Source organism: Cucumis sativus, chromosome 3 (genome assembly GCF_000004075.3).
Source record: "Cucumis sativus cultivar 9930 chromosome 3, Cucumber_9930_V3, whole genome shotgun sequence".
NCBI lineage: Eukaryota > Viridiplantae > Streptophyta > Magnoliopsida > Cucurbitales > Cucurbitaceae > Cucumis > Cucumis sativus.
In genome coordinates this window covers 7,960,554-7,973,255 of record NC_026657.2, presented here as the reverse complement: position 1 = coordinate 7,973,255, position 12,702 = coordinate 7,960,554, and the positions used below count along the sequence as shown (strand labels likewise).

Genomic DNA, 12,702 nt, shown 5'->3' with positions numbered 1-12,702 from the left:
TTTATCGTTTAAATAATAATATTTAATTTAATCTAATAGTCAGGATCAAAATACTAAAAATCCATCAAACAATATATTTTTTTTCAATTTTAATTTGAAACATCATATTTTTATTTTTAGAAATGACATCACTATTTGTGATTTGTCCAAATTTTATAATTAAAATAAATTAAAAAATAAAACATAAAAATAGAAATTGAATACATGTCTTCATCCACCATTGAGGCCCTTCAGCATCGCTGCTGCTGCTCCGTGGGAATGGCGTTTTCTTCCACACTTTCCCGCTTAAACCTTATCCCAAAACCTTCACTTCCTTACGCGCTTACTACCTTCAAAGTTTTGCACTTCCACAAGTTATTACGAACCGATTGGATTGGACCAGGTCTCTCATCTAATGCTTCAACTCCCCGATTTTCTGCTTTGAAAATCACAAGCTCTGCTGGATTTCACACTCAGATTTCAAGGCCACAAGACGATGATTTGATTGTTCTCGGCATTGAAACGAGCTGCGATGATACCGCCGCTGCCATTGTAAGCTCGAGTCACATTGCTTTTAATTCACGTGCTTTCGAGCGAGTGTTTTTTTACTGTTTGTTGATGTTAATTTTGGTTTTTTTTTTTTTTTTTAATTGACGATTTTAGGTGAAGGGCAATGGCGAAATCCTTAGCCAAGTTATAGCTTCTCAGGTTTTTGTCTTTAAGCTAAAACCAATGAATTTCTCTTTATTCCCAGGATTTCTTGCACATTTGTAATGTTAGGTTTCATTATACGTTAGTCAGCGGGACGAGGTTCGAGTTTGTGTTGAAACGCGTTGGTTAATATCTGTTCAGAAAGTTAGACTAAATATACAACTTACAAAAATGTAATAACCAACTTCTTTGGTTTTCAGTTTTTGAAAATCAAGCCTGTAACTACCCCTTGTGTTTGTTATCTATTCATTACCAATGTTTCCGGAAAAAAAAAAAAAGAAGTAATTTTTAAGAACTTTTGTTGCTTTTAGAATTTGGTTAAGAATTCAACTTTTTGGTCTAAATTTATAATGCCACATCAAGGCAGAGCTGCTTGCTCGCTATGGAGGCGTTGCTCCTAAAATGGCAGAAGAAGCGCACGCACAAGTGATTGACAAGGTTATGATTGCAAGGTATACTAAATACTCCAATTTCAGCATCCTTTTCATCCACTCTTACATTGGCTTCGGTTATTTTTCGTCTGTCAACTTCAGGTGGTGCAGGAAACAATGGAAAAGGCTAACTTAACAGAAAGGGATTTATCTGCAGTTGCTGTGACCATTGGCCCTGGTTTGAGCCTCTGCCTCCGTGGTAATTTTGCAGGATCCCTCCTTATGGTTTAAGTCCTAAGTTGTACTCTGTCTACTATGTGGACATCTTTCCGCTAATTGAAAGCCGTTGTTTTATCTCGTTATCAGTCACTGTTCAACAGACACCTAAGCTGTAGATTTCTGTAAAAAGAAAGGTTTAGATTTATGTTTTAATGCTTATGTGTACAGGAAAATTGTTCTTAGGCTTTTAGTTATAGAAAGACGCACTGTTCTCTACACTACGTATAAGTTCACAATCAATTTGGCTTCTTTTTCTATCTTTAATTATTCAAGTGAAAATTTATTTTTAATTGGAGATCCTTCGGACCCATTCACCATGCAATTGAAATGCAGTTGGAGTGCAGAAGGCACGAAAAATTGCTGGTAGCTCTAGTCTACCAATTGTTGGGGTGCATCACATGGAAGCTCATGCTCTGGTAGCTAGGTATGTATAACAAATTAAAAATGCAAGTTACATCTGGGTCAGCTTATATTTGTTAATCTGTGAAAGATTTTTCAAAGGAAACTATTTGATGGTGTTTACTAGAGGATGAATATTTGATTTCGTTTGTACTTTCTGGTTGGACACTCTACTCTTCTTATTAAAACATTATTCTTCATTCTGTAGATTAGTTGAACGGGAACTGCAATTTCCTTTCATGGCACTGCTCATTTCTGGTAAAAATTTGTATTCTTATTTTCCTTCCCCTGCATTCTTCCTTCATCTTCATTACATAGATACAAGTTGTGTTTACGTTTCCTGTGTCTAGATGTGTCAAAAATAGAAAGGATACAGAGTGATTTTTTAAACTACTTGATTGTTTCCAACTTTTAGTTTCAAAATTTTAGAGACTTTTATAATTTTATACATCTCCAAATCCAATTATGAAATGCTTGCAAGAGGTTATCTTTTCATAGTTGTTAAGATTAGTTCTCTTTTTTGATAGCATTAAATTTAAATGGTCGAGCTCTGTCATTACCATCTCAGCACATTATTTGAACTATTTTCACAATTCTTTAGCAACAGAGCCTACGGTTCTGATTGTTGATTTTTCTATCTGGGTTGAACTTCAACTTTTCATGAATAGAACTTGTGCTGTAATTTTCAATGATTCATGGATGGGACGCTTGAAAAAGACGACAAACTCATACTTTATTTTTAATCAGCCACGATGGAGAGAAAAAGGAAAACTGGATCTTTTTCATGGCTTTAGGGTTAAACTTTGTCCGTGTCATCATATCAGTTTATTCTATTAGCTATTCATTGAGAAGTTAATTATTGGGTCCTCTTGAACGTGTTATTAGGATGACTCAAAATGGTTTCGGTTGCTTGCATTCGAGCTTTTGAGTTTTGACAAAGATTTTAAAGAATGAAAAATTAAATGTCATACATTCTAGGGGGACACAATTTACTTGTTCTCGCACAAGATCTTGGCCAATACATACAACTTGGAACAACAATAGACGATGCCATTGGGGAGGCGTATGACAAGACTGCCAAATGGCTTGGTCTTGATCTGAGGAAGAGTGGTGGGCCGGCTATAGAGGAGCTTGCCAGAGAGGGGGATCCAAAGTCAATAAAGTTTTCTGTAAGTCTTCAAACTCATTATGTTGTTCGTCATTGCATATGCCTGTTTTTATCGTGTAGGTGGTGCATAAACATGAGAAACATTTTATAACCATACATTTCTATGTTAGAGTGTACATTAAGTTCTTCAAATATTTCTTTCTTTAGACTCCAATGAAGCAACATAAAGATTGCAACTTCTCCTATGCGGGGCTGAAGACCCAAGTCAGGCTGGCTATTGAATCCCGAAACATGTGTGTATTTATCTGGAATGTGCATACTTACAATTTTTATAAAGGAAACTGATTTTCTAAATATTTTTTTGTTATCTTATTATCTTATTCATCCTTTCTAATAACAAAATCACCAGCAAGTATAATATACAGAAAAATGAAAATCCATATATGTAAAAAAGGGTCAGGCATAGTTAATATTTATTGTATTGCAAGATTAAAGGTCTATTAGATTTGAAGTTTTGATATCTCTATCGGAATTTAAATAACCCATGGTTTTAATTTCACATGTAATATCTGAGCAATTGGGTTTTCTGTCTTGCGTAGTTTGTTTCCATATCTACAGTTTCGTCTGATTGCTAGGAACTGGGTTGATGGTTATGTCTGAGAAGCTTATTGAAGAGACTTTTGATGGGTTGAAAGTTGCTGTTTTAATTTATTTTCTGAGTCATTTGATGAATGTACATGCCGTGTGCAGTGACACAAAAATTCCTCTGTCGTCTGCAAGCATCCAAGACAGAAGTGTAAGGGCTGATATAGCTGCCTCCTTTCAGGTATCCATCAGTCTGTAACTGTATGGACTAAATTTATATTGTTACATCAACTGATCCATTTGAAATTCATTGCAGCGTGTTGCAGTGCTACATCTAGAGGACAAATGTGAACGAGCAATTGAATGGGCGTTGAAGATTGAACCATCCATAAGACATTTGGTAAAATGAGACGAAAAACTTCTTTTGTTCCTTTATATCTCATGATTCTTTCATCTTACATTTACATTTTCTTGCCAGTGAGCTGCACACATAGTTGAAGTGAGGAATTCTCTTATGTTCTGCCTATGCAGGTTGTCTCAGGAGGTGTTGCATCAAATAAGTATGTTAGGGCTCAACTTATGGCGGTTGTCAGGAAGAAGGGCCTGCAGCTTGTCTGCCCTCCTCCCAGTCTCTGCACTGATAATGGTATAATTTCTTTAGCTCAACTTGATGTTAAATTGTGGATATGTTTGTGTCTACTAAATTAATAAACAGTTCAGAACCTGAACCTGAGACATCAAACTGTAGGTTGACCAATTATCATTTGAAAATAATTGATGCTCGTGATTTCTTTTTGAGCTCCAAGTGTGCTAGTTGATGTGTTTGTGAGAGAATTATAGAGCTTTCCTAAATAAAGTAGCGATTTCTTATGCAGAAGAATCTTAATATACAACGGCTTTGCTGATCATTCCTGGTGCAAGCTTATTTAAATAAATTCATACACTATATGGTATTCATATTTGTTTCACGCCATAGGAACCCATTTACTTTTAATTGTGTTGGCAAAGGTGTAATGGTGGCTTGGACGGGCCTCGAGCATTTTCGCATAGGGAGATTTGATCCTCCTCCACCAGCTGATGAACCTGAAGATACAATGGTATGGTTCTAATCCCTCATCTGTAATCCCTCTGCCCCTTGAATTAAATAGAAACAAGTTAGTTGATGAAGCTATCAAATGTTTGGGTTCTGCCTCTGCTTTTGAGCGTATAAAAAGAATAATACAAGCCCATGGGGTGTCAGGCGAGCTGGTCTCGAGTTAGAACGTTTGCGTCAGTTTGACGTCAGCCCCTTCTGAAGTTATGGATACAATTATGTTGTCCAAAATGATTTGAAGAGCCTGTAGAATATTCTAGTTTATGATGACAGTATCCTCCTTTTATTTTCTGGTTTTTCGATCCTTCTCAAGTTTACATTTTGTTCCCAGTATGACGTGCGACCGAGATGGCCATTAGGAGAAGAATACACCGAGGGAAGGAGTGCAGCTCGCTCACTAAGAACAGCCCGAATCCATCCATCACTTACGTCTATCATCCAAGCATCTCTACAGCAACAACAGTAGCTGTAGCTTCAGTTCCCAAATTCCAACAAAAGGAATTTGCATTCTTTTGCATCTCTTCTTCCATGTGCGACTTCTTAGACAACAAATGGAATCATATCAGGAGCTCGATGAAGCACCCGGGCCATCAATGCGGAACTTCCAATGCTCAATGCCTTCTGTTAACTTATTGGGAGATTTTGGTTGGTTTCATGAGATATGCCATCGATATGTTGCATTATGTAGTGATTCACCTGTATCATACTTACAACTAAGAAGACTCTTATATTTGTTACAGTTTGTATCATATTCTCATTTATAAAAGAAAAACAGAGACCTTTTTTCACATTTTTTTTTTCTTTTAAAATTTGGATCATTTGTCACCTTAGATCTTTGAAGTGGATGTTTTAGACAGTTATTTTGTAACAAATATTGACATGTTATGTATTAATTGTAAATTTAGATAAATAAAACAATAATAATACTAATTTGTTACCTAGCATATTTACAATTTCAATACAAAATACTAAAATTTAACTTAGTAAATAAAAAATATTTAAAAAATAAAAAGTGGGAATTTTCTCTTCTCGGAACCCAATCTTCGGACGAAGAATGATGAAGAGACGAGGGAGAGTGCATCTCCGACCCTGCTTCGTCCCATTGTCATTCTTGACAATTCACATTGCTGTAAAGGAGGGGTTGATATATCAAAGGGTCAAGGAGCATGTCCTTCCACATTTTCGATTTCTGTATTTTAATATTAATTTTGAAGTATTAGATTACAACATACATTAAATAATGTTTTATTGTTATTAAATTTTGTCTTTGGTATAATGACTCTGTCCCTTCAAAGTCCAAATATTCTAGGTTCGAATCTTGTCTATCACTGCTGAAAATTTCACAATTTTGTTTTAACAATTACTAAAAATAAAAAGTAGGGACAAATTATTCACTGACCAAACTCAAAATTGTGAAAAAAATTATGATATTTAAAATAGTGAGTTAAGGGAAATTTTTACATCCCTTCTTGTCAAAGATAACATGGGGCAAAAATTGGTATGTTTTAACTAAGTTTATGGTGAAATCGAAATTACAAATGGATCCCAATGTTTTAAATTTATGGATAAAAGTAGAAAATTGTTTTTTTAAAATTATTTTGTAAAACTAACGTAAAAGTACAAATTATATTATTAAACTTTAAACTTTTACAAAATCAACCTTTTAAAGTTATTTGAATGTTAAAATTGGGTTAAATTAGACCTCCAAACTTATATAACACAATATAAACTCTAACATAAGTGCCACGGTTTAACTTTTTTTCATTTGTGGGTCCAAATTTAATATTAGTTTATAATTGAAATTTAAAAAGTGTAAATATAATAATTATTGGGATGGTTATGTAATTGAAAAATAATAAAAAATAGCAAATTTAACTAAATATTCACAACATAAAAAATGTCAGATTCTATATGGACATTAATAGAGATGAGTAGGGGTGTACAAATATGCGTTGAACCCCAATAATCCGAATTACCCAACCCATATTATAAATGTTGAATTGAGTTAGGTTAAAATATGAGTTTGGTTGAGTTAAATTTTTTTGATTTTTTCGGGTTGGGTTGGGCCTCGGGTTGGAGGGTTGAAAATTTTGGTTCAATCAAACTCAACCCGAATTAATATAATATATAAATAAATAAATATTATTTTAATAAAAAAATTAAAGATATATAAATCTTAAATTTATTGTATAAAAGTTTGAATTATGTATGTTTGAAATTTAAACATTTCAAACTTCTACCATCTTATAAACTATAAAATGGAAAAAACATTAAAAAAAGATTATATACACAATCCAAAAACTCGTAAAATATGAATTGGGTTGGATTAGAAACTAAATAACCCAAAAGTATGGGTTGGGTTGAAAATGTCTCAACCCAACCCAATTCAATTTTACCATTCAGATGGGTATGCTTCTGTCATTATATTAATATACATAGTAATAAAATTTATTACTGAAGAAATCTAATTTTTTTATATTTAGTAAATATTTGTTTTGTTAGCGTTTATTTTATTTTATTTAGTTTTGAAATTTAAATTAGAAAAGAGAATTACCATAAAAGAACACTCTCAATTCAACGTAAAAGAATTTAGGCGGCAGTGACTCTGCGCGCGCGAGAACACTCCATTTCCTTTCATTTTCTTCTTGCGATAGCCGATAGTGTCTCTTCGAGATCCATAGAGGAACCGAAAATGGAGGTCGGGAGGTTACCCATCTCCGCCACGCTTCGGGGTAAACTGATTTCATCCGGCTACACTACTCTCTCCTCTCTCGCTTCCGTTTCTCCTTCCGACCTTGCTCGAGGTATCATTGCTCTTCTTTCTCTCATCAACGAACTTCTTTTTCAACTTCTATTTTTTGCTTCAAAATCTATTGTTTGTCATTTGTTCTCGAACTTTGTACATATGTTGTTTCTCTATATTTGTCGTGTGTTTCTCCACTTGTATGATATAACTCGACGCCCGAGTCTTTGATCAAGGAAGTTGAAATTGGAACAGACAGATTAATTTTCATTGCAGGAATGTTTAACCTCTTAAGCAATTGGCGATCCTGAACAGAACTTGAAATAGGAAAAGACCATTAGAGTCTTAGATATTTTGACTGTCTTAAAGATGTTAATTGCAACGATTGTTACATGATTACCATACTTCTTTGGATTGGATTAGATTTGTGTTGAGTTTCGGACGGAAATTATTTTTATATCCTTGCAAGTTCCTATTGGAATTAATCAAACAGTTTTGAAGACCAAAACTATACACAGCATTGGTTAATTCTTCCTTTTACTATACTCTTAAGGTTAGGTATTTGAAAAGGCTGTTATTGTTGGTCCTTAAAGAAGATGTTTCAACTTTAACTTGCTTCTCTCGTCGTGTTTTATTAATTTCAAGCAGTCGATCTTTACTGCCTCGAAGGGAATTTATTTGAACTGTCAATCTTCTCAACATCCTTGTTAAAATAAACAAATAACGTAGCATGTCTTTGATCTTAAACTATGATTGGATGGAAGCATGGCCTTTTTCTCCATTTTTAGTAACCCAAAATTCACGCACTTCAGCTTATTTGTAAGAAATTTTCATGAAAATGAACTTGTCTTGGGGGATTTTCCTCTCATCATGCCGTGGTTTATACTACGTGTATTACTCTTAATTTTATATATTTAGTTATACTTTCCTGCTCAGATTCATCGATCTTGTTATTTTAATTTTTACTTTAAATCCTTGTCTTTGGATATTGAGGGCTTCTTACAAGCCTTCTCATGTGATTCAGAATTGGAAATCTCGAACAATGAAGCTTTTGATGTTCTCAAGCTTGCATCACATGGTCGTGGGCTGGACAGGTCAGACGGGAGTGGTGCTATTGTTAATGGTACATTTTCCTCTTTGCATAGTTGATTTTTTGAAAGGGAAACAAAGAAGAAAATTCTGAACTGTGTTACTTATGCATATGGTGCATGTGGTTTGTTTTAAATGTCGTCATTTTATTGGATCTGAAGATTCTTCTTCAAAGATGAGTACTTCCTAATTTACTCCAAATAAAAGCAGATAGATCAAGGAATAGACAAAACTGGCTCTTCTCTCTAAAATATTTTAATGACAATTTGTCATAGGTATGGCCCATTTAAATGAAGCTTCAACTGTGTTTTATATAATAATATATTTTTTATATTGTTAACTTATCCCATAGTGGTTTATTTCCCTAAATTGGTAATGATGTATTTGTGTGTATCTCATTTCTTCTGCAAAAAAAGTTATTCGTATTGAACAATTGTTACGAGTTTCTATCATTACCCCAATGAATGTGGATAATACTTTATCAAAAGTGTAAATATCTTATGATATACCTTGACGTGCTCATTTACTGTAGATTAGCTGTTTTAAATATTAACGTAGATGTATTATCAGTCAATGCATTGATGTATATGATGTATATGCTTTTGTTGTCTTTTTAAATGACTTTGATATTTAGTCATTTAGTTATTTTCTAATTATTATTTATATATCGCGGAGTTAGTTCTGATCAATGTATGTCATTTCAGATATCTAATTTGATATCTTATATAGTACAGGTGCGGAGACTGCTTGGGATATGCTTCACAAAGAGCAGTTCATTCCACGTATTACCACATCTTGTGCAGATTTAGATAACCTTCTTGGCGGAGGAATTAATGTCAGTGAAGTTACGGAAATTGGTTAGTGAGCAATATCCTTTCTTCTGGTCAGTTGTATTATTATGTATATTGAATGCGTTGTTTTTTCCTCTTTATTTTGTAAAGAATAGTGCACTTTATTTTATTTATTTATAATATAATGTCAACTCATGTTCTTTTACTATGCTTCTAGCAATATGAGCATTTTAAAAAATCTCTTTCTTTATGCCAGGTGGAGTACCGGGCATAGGTAAAACACAGCTTGGGTATGAATATTTGTTATATGTTTCTTTCCCAATATGAAAATGGTTCTATGCTGGTCAGAAATAAAACGTCATGGTCTTTCTGTATGGGGTAACAGGATTCAACTTGCGGTAAATGTCCAAATTCCAGGTGCATTTGGTGGGGTAGGTGGAAAAGCAGTTTATATAGGTAGGTAGGTTCCCTTCCAGATTTTGCTCCTGGTTCTTTCGACATTTTTGCTTGAAATTGCAATCTAGTTAGGGATATGGCTTTCCTTGATTTCTAGATACAGAAGGGAGCTTTATGGTGGAGCGTGCTTTGCAGATTGCTGAAGCATGTATAGAGGATATGTCAGATTACAGTGTCTTACTAAAGAAGAATGCAATACCTCATCAAATTCAAATCGAACCGAAAGATATCTTGGAAAATATATTTTATTTTCGTGTCTGCAGCTACACAGAGCAAATTGCTCTAATAAATTATCTGGACAAGTTCATTACTGAGCACAAAGATGTAGGTAGATTTTTCTTTGAACTTCTAAATTTTTTGTTAGCGTGAGGTAACTGATTCAGATATGTGTAGTTCCCTCGTCTTTCAAGTTTATCTTGTATTACATTACTTAATGATGCCATGCTACTTGGAAGCTTCTTCTTTTGTCTAGAGTACGTTGTTGCTTTTCTTGAATTGGATATTTATAACCATTGTTATTAATTAAATGGTTTTCTTCTACATCTCGTTTGTCGGCCTACAGTTCAAATGTTCTGAAAATTACCGACTATTTCTTTGCAGGTTAAGGTTGTCATAGTTGATAGTGTGACATTCCATTTTCGCCAAAATTTTGATGATTTGGCCCTCCGGACACGGTTGCTCAGTGAAATGGCTCTTAAGTTCATGAAGCTGGCCAAGAAGTTCAGTTTGGCTGTAAGAATCAACCATCTCTCGTTATAATGTTTCGAACTAACTCAAATATACGATTAGGTATCAACTTAAATTGATATGAGTAGCATATGCTATATAGTTAATTGTAAAAGAATGTCATCTTCCTTGCAGTTGATGAGTTCCACTGACCTCCATTTGGTTGATTTGCAATGATAATTCACTGGCCTCGAATGTCTTAGCTTTAACATAAGGTTGAGCATGATATATGTAAATTCATCTATTTGAAGAAACGATATTTAAGTAGATAATGTTCTTCCATGCTCTTTCCATATCATGTCAATATTCTGAATATGCATCTTTTTACTTTTCAACCAATACTAAGAGAAATTCATATATGCTTGGTTATGTCACTCTACCGTTTTTATTTTACATATCATGTTCCTTCTAACATACTCCTGTTGACGTTTACGTTTATTCTAATAATGTTTTTTCCGTCTTTCTTGCATTTTTGCCCTCTTTTCTTCAACCGTGTGGCAGGTTGTTCTATTTAATCAGGTGACGACTAAGTTCGCCGAAGGCTCATTCCAATTAACTCTTGCATTGGGTATGTCCTTTTAAGTCACCCCTTACCTTCCACCGTTGAAATTCATTGTTGACATATTACGTTGTTGCACTCACTTGGATGTCTTCAAGCATTATGATTCCATCGAACTGATCAGGTGATAGCTGGTCACACTCTTGCACGAATCGGATCATTTTGTATTGGAACGGCGATGAAAGGTACGCATATCTTGAAAAGTCACCCTCTCTTCAATCTGCCTCGGCACCTTATTCTGTGACTTGTAGAGGCATTAGAAATTGTACATCCAGTAATAAGAGAACCAAAATGATGTAAGATTGTAAGATTCAAAACGCCTTTAAATTCTCGCATGAATTCTTATGTTCCCAAGCTTCATCTTATTTATAAATATATGCATAGTAGAACTACTTTGATATGGGAAATTGAAAATTGGGTCTTTATTTTGCCCTCTCTTTAAGTTTATACGGTAATCATTAATCATAAATGTTTCAGATGGTATACAATCGCTTCTTTAAATATATTATTAGTTAAATACCTTTTCTTTTTAGAAAAGATGAAAGTTTGATTATTGATACAAAGTATTTTCATGCTATTGGTCATGCTGTGTTTTTTACCAAAATTTTGTCACTTTAGGTTAGCTTATGAATTATGTTTCATTACCATTTAGGATTTTGGTTCGTTTGAAAATTAAGTCTATAAATACTATTTCAACAAGGATTTTTTTTTGTTTTATTAACTATTTTTATAAATGATTTAAAAATTTTAATAAATAGAGAAAGTAGGTTTTTACTATTGAACTTTTGGTTTTCAAATTTGACTATTAAAAAAAAAAATAAGGAAAATGACTCTGAATTGGTTAGAAGGTGAAGGAAACAAATACAACTTTTAAATAAATAAGAAAGAAGAGTTTGTATAGATGATGATGTACCATGTAATTTGTAGGTAAATATTATAATATGGTCCATGGGGGTGACATAGTTTCTTGAAAAGCTTAAGATGCTTTTTAAATTTATTAAAAATGTAGGCATGAAATTATTTATTTGTTTGTTTTGTACGTAAATTGAAGTGGGTAAGAAGCAAACATGCGAAAATTAATTATGAATTTGAACTTTAATAAAGATACGCATACGAGGATGATCAAAAGTAGATTTACAAACTATAAAAAAATTGTAGAATCGATCAAATGAACATAAAATAAAATGAAATCAGTCCAAATAGTCCAAATTAGTCCACTTTGTTTATTAATATATTTTTCAAAACATTTTATTAAATTTTGTAACCTATCAAAATGATTTAAAATATTTATAAAATATAGTAAAATATCATCGAGATTGCGATGGATTAAGATAGATTATTGTTTGTGTCTATTGTAGATGTTTAAAACTTAATGTAACGAATCATACTAACTTATACATTTAATTAAGAGAAATAAAATAAAAGCCTATACGATGATAAAAGGTTATTTTGGTCTTCTTTTGTCTTTGACTCGATGGGAACCAGCAATCAATACCTGTCCTTCCTTACTTCAATCTTGAATCTTATACTTACTACACAAAATATCAAATTATTAATTACTATTGAGATAAGTTTACTCGTACGACAAATTTATATATGTTTTATATTCACTACGATTTTAATCGATCAATCTAAAATGTATAGAATAAAAGATGAGACATTTTAAGATAGGGAGAGTTAGGCGACACTGGCAAAGGTTGAGCAACAAACATTACAAATCATTATTTGAATATCATCTAATTCACCAACAGTTGTTTTCCTTTTTCATTTATTTTCTTTAATTAAAAATAAAAATAAAAACCCGTTAAATAGT

The 12,702-nt window shown here is 33.1% G+C and overlaps 2 protein-coding genes across 6 annotated transcripts; both read left to right on the top strand.

The window, feature by feature from the left end:
* Positions 1 to 202: 202 nt before the first annotated feature.
* On the top strand, positions 203 to 5,315 carry LOC101216047 (probable tRNA N6-adenosine threonylcarbamoyltransferase, mitochondrial). 3 transcript variants are annotated; one of them, XR_004215576.1, is made up of 13 exons: positions 203 to 531; positions 643 to 687; positions 1,054 to 1,128; positions 1,224 to 1,320; positions 1,674 to 1,764; positions 1,948 to 1,997; positions 2,718 to 2,908; positions 3,055 to 3,140; positions 3,598 to 3,673; positions 3,749 to 3,832; positions 3,964 to 4,078; positions 4,409 to 4,529; positions 4,857 to 4,916. XR_004215576.1 is itself a non-coding variant. In XM_011652491.2 (13 exons), exons 1-13 carry the CDS (start codon positions 205 to 207, stop codon positions 4,989 to 4,991), a joined length of 1,461 nt encoding a protein of 486 aa, XP_011650793.2. In that variant the 5' UTR covers position 204; the 3' UTR covers positions 4,992 to 5,315. The 3 variants fall into 3 exon arrangements, 1 of the variants encoding a protein (XP_011650793.2); XR_004215577.1 differs by having other exon boundaries at positions 4,308 to 4,529; positions 4,857 to 4,877; XM_011652491.2 differs by having other exon boundaries at positions 204 to 531; positions 4,441 to 4,529; positions 4,857 to 5,315.
* A 1,798-nt stretch (positions 5,316 to 7,113) lies between these two features.
* LOC101216284 (DNA repair protein RAD51 homolog 3) lies at positions 7,114 to 11,324 on the top strand. 3 transcript variants are annotated; one of them, XR_004214889.1, is made up of 10 exons: positions 7,114 to 7,329; positions 8,293 to 8,391; positions 9,092 to 9,214; positions 9,405 to 9,438; positions 9,534 to 9,604; positions 9,702 to 9,928; positions 10,205 to 10,336; positions 10,466 to 10,545; positions 10,832 to 10,898; positions 11,014 to 11,075. XR_004214889.1 is itself a non-coding variant. In XM_004133875.3 (9 exons), the coding sequence occupies exons 1-9, from the start codon at positions 7,218 to 7,220 to the stop codon at positions 11,187 to 11,189; spliced, it is 1,041 nt and encodes a 346-aa protein (XP_004133923.1). In that variant the 5' UTR covers positions 7,114 to 7,217; the 3' UTR covers positions 11,190 to 11,324. The 3 variants fall into 3 exon arrangements, 2 of the variants coding, with proteins under 2 accessions (XP_004133923.1, XP_011650792.1); XM_004133875.3 differs by lacking the exon at positions 10,466 to 10,545 and having other exon boundaries at positions 11,014 to 11,324; XM_011652490.2 differs by having other exon boundaries at positions 10,832 to 11,156.
* The last annotated feature ends 1,378 nt before the right edge of the window (positions 11,325 to 12,702 follow it).

Coding starts and splice junctions, on each gene's coding strand:
- LOC101216047 (XM_011652491.2), top strand. CDS start 205: ATGTCTTCATCCACCATTGAGGCCCTTCAGCATCGCTGCTGCTGCTCC. Junction 1,321..1,673: donor TTTGAGCCTCTGCCTCCGTG/GTAATTTTGCAG, acceptor ATTGAAATGCAG/TTGGAGTGCAGAAGGCACGA. Junction 3,141..3,597: donor GCTATTGAATCCCGAAACAT/GTGTGTATTTAT, acceptor TGCCGTGTGCAG/TGACACAAAAATTCCTCTGT.
- LOC101216284 (XM_004133875.3), top strand. CDS start 7,218: ATGGAGGTCGGGAGGTTACCCATCTCCGCCACGCTTCGGGGTAAACTG. Junction 8,392..9,091: donor GAGTGGTGCTATTGTTAATG/GTACATTTTCCT, acceptor TATATAGTACAG/GTGCGGAGACTGCTTGGGAT. Junction 9,215..9,404: donor CAGTGAAGTTACGGAAATTG/GTTAGTGAGCAA, acceptor TCTTTATGCCAG/GTGGAGTACCGGGCATAGGT.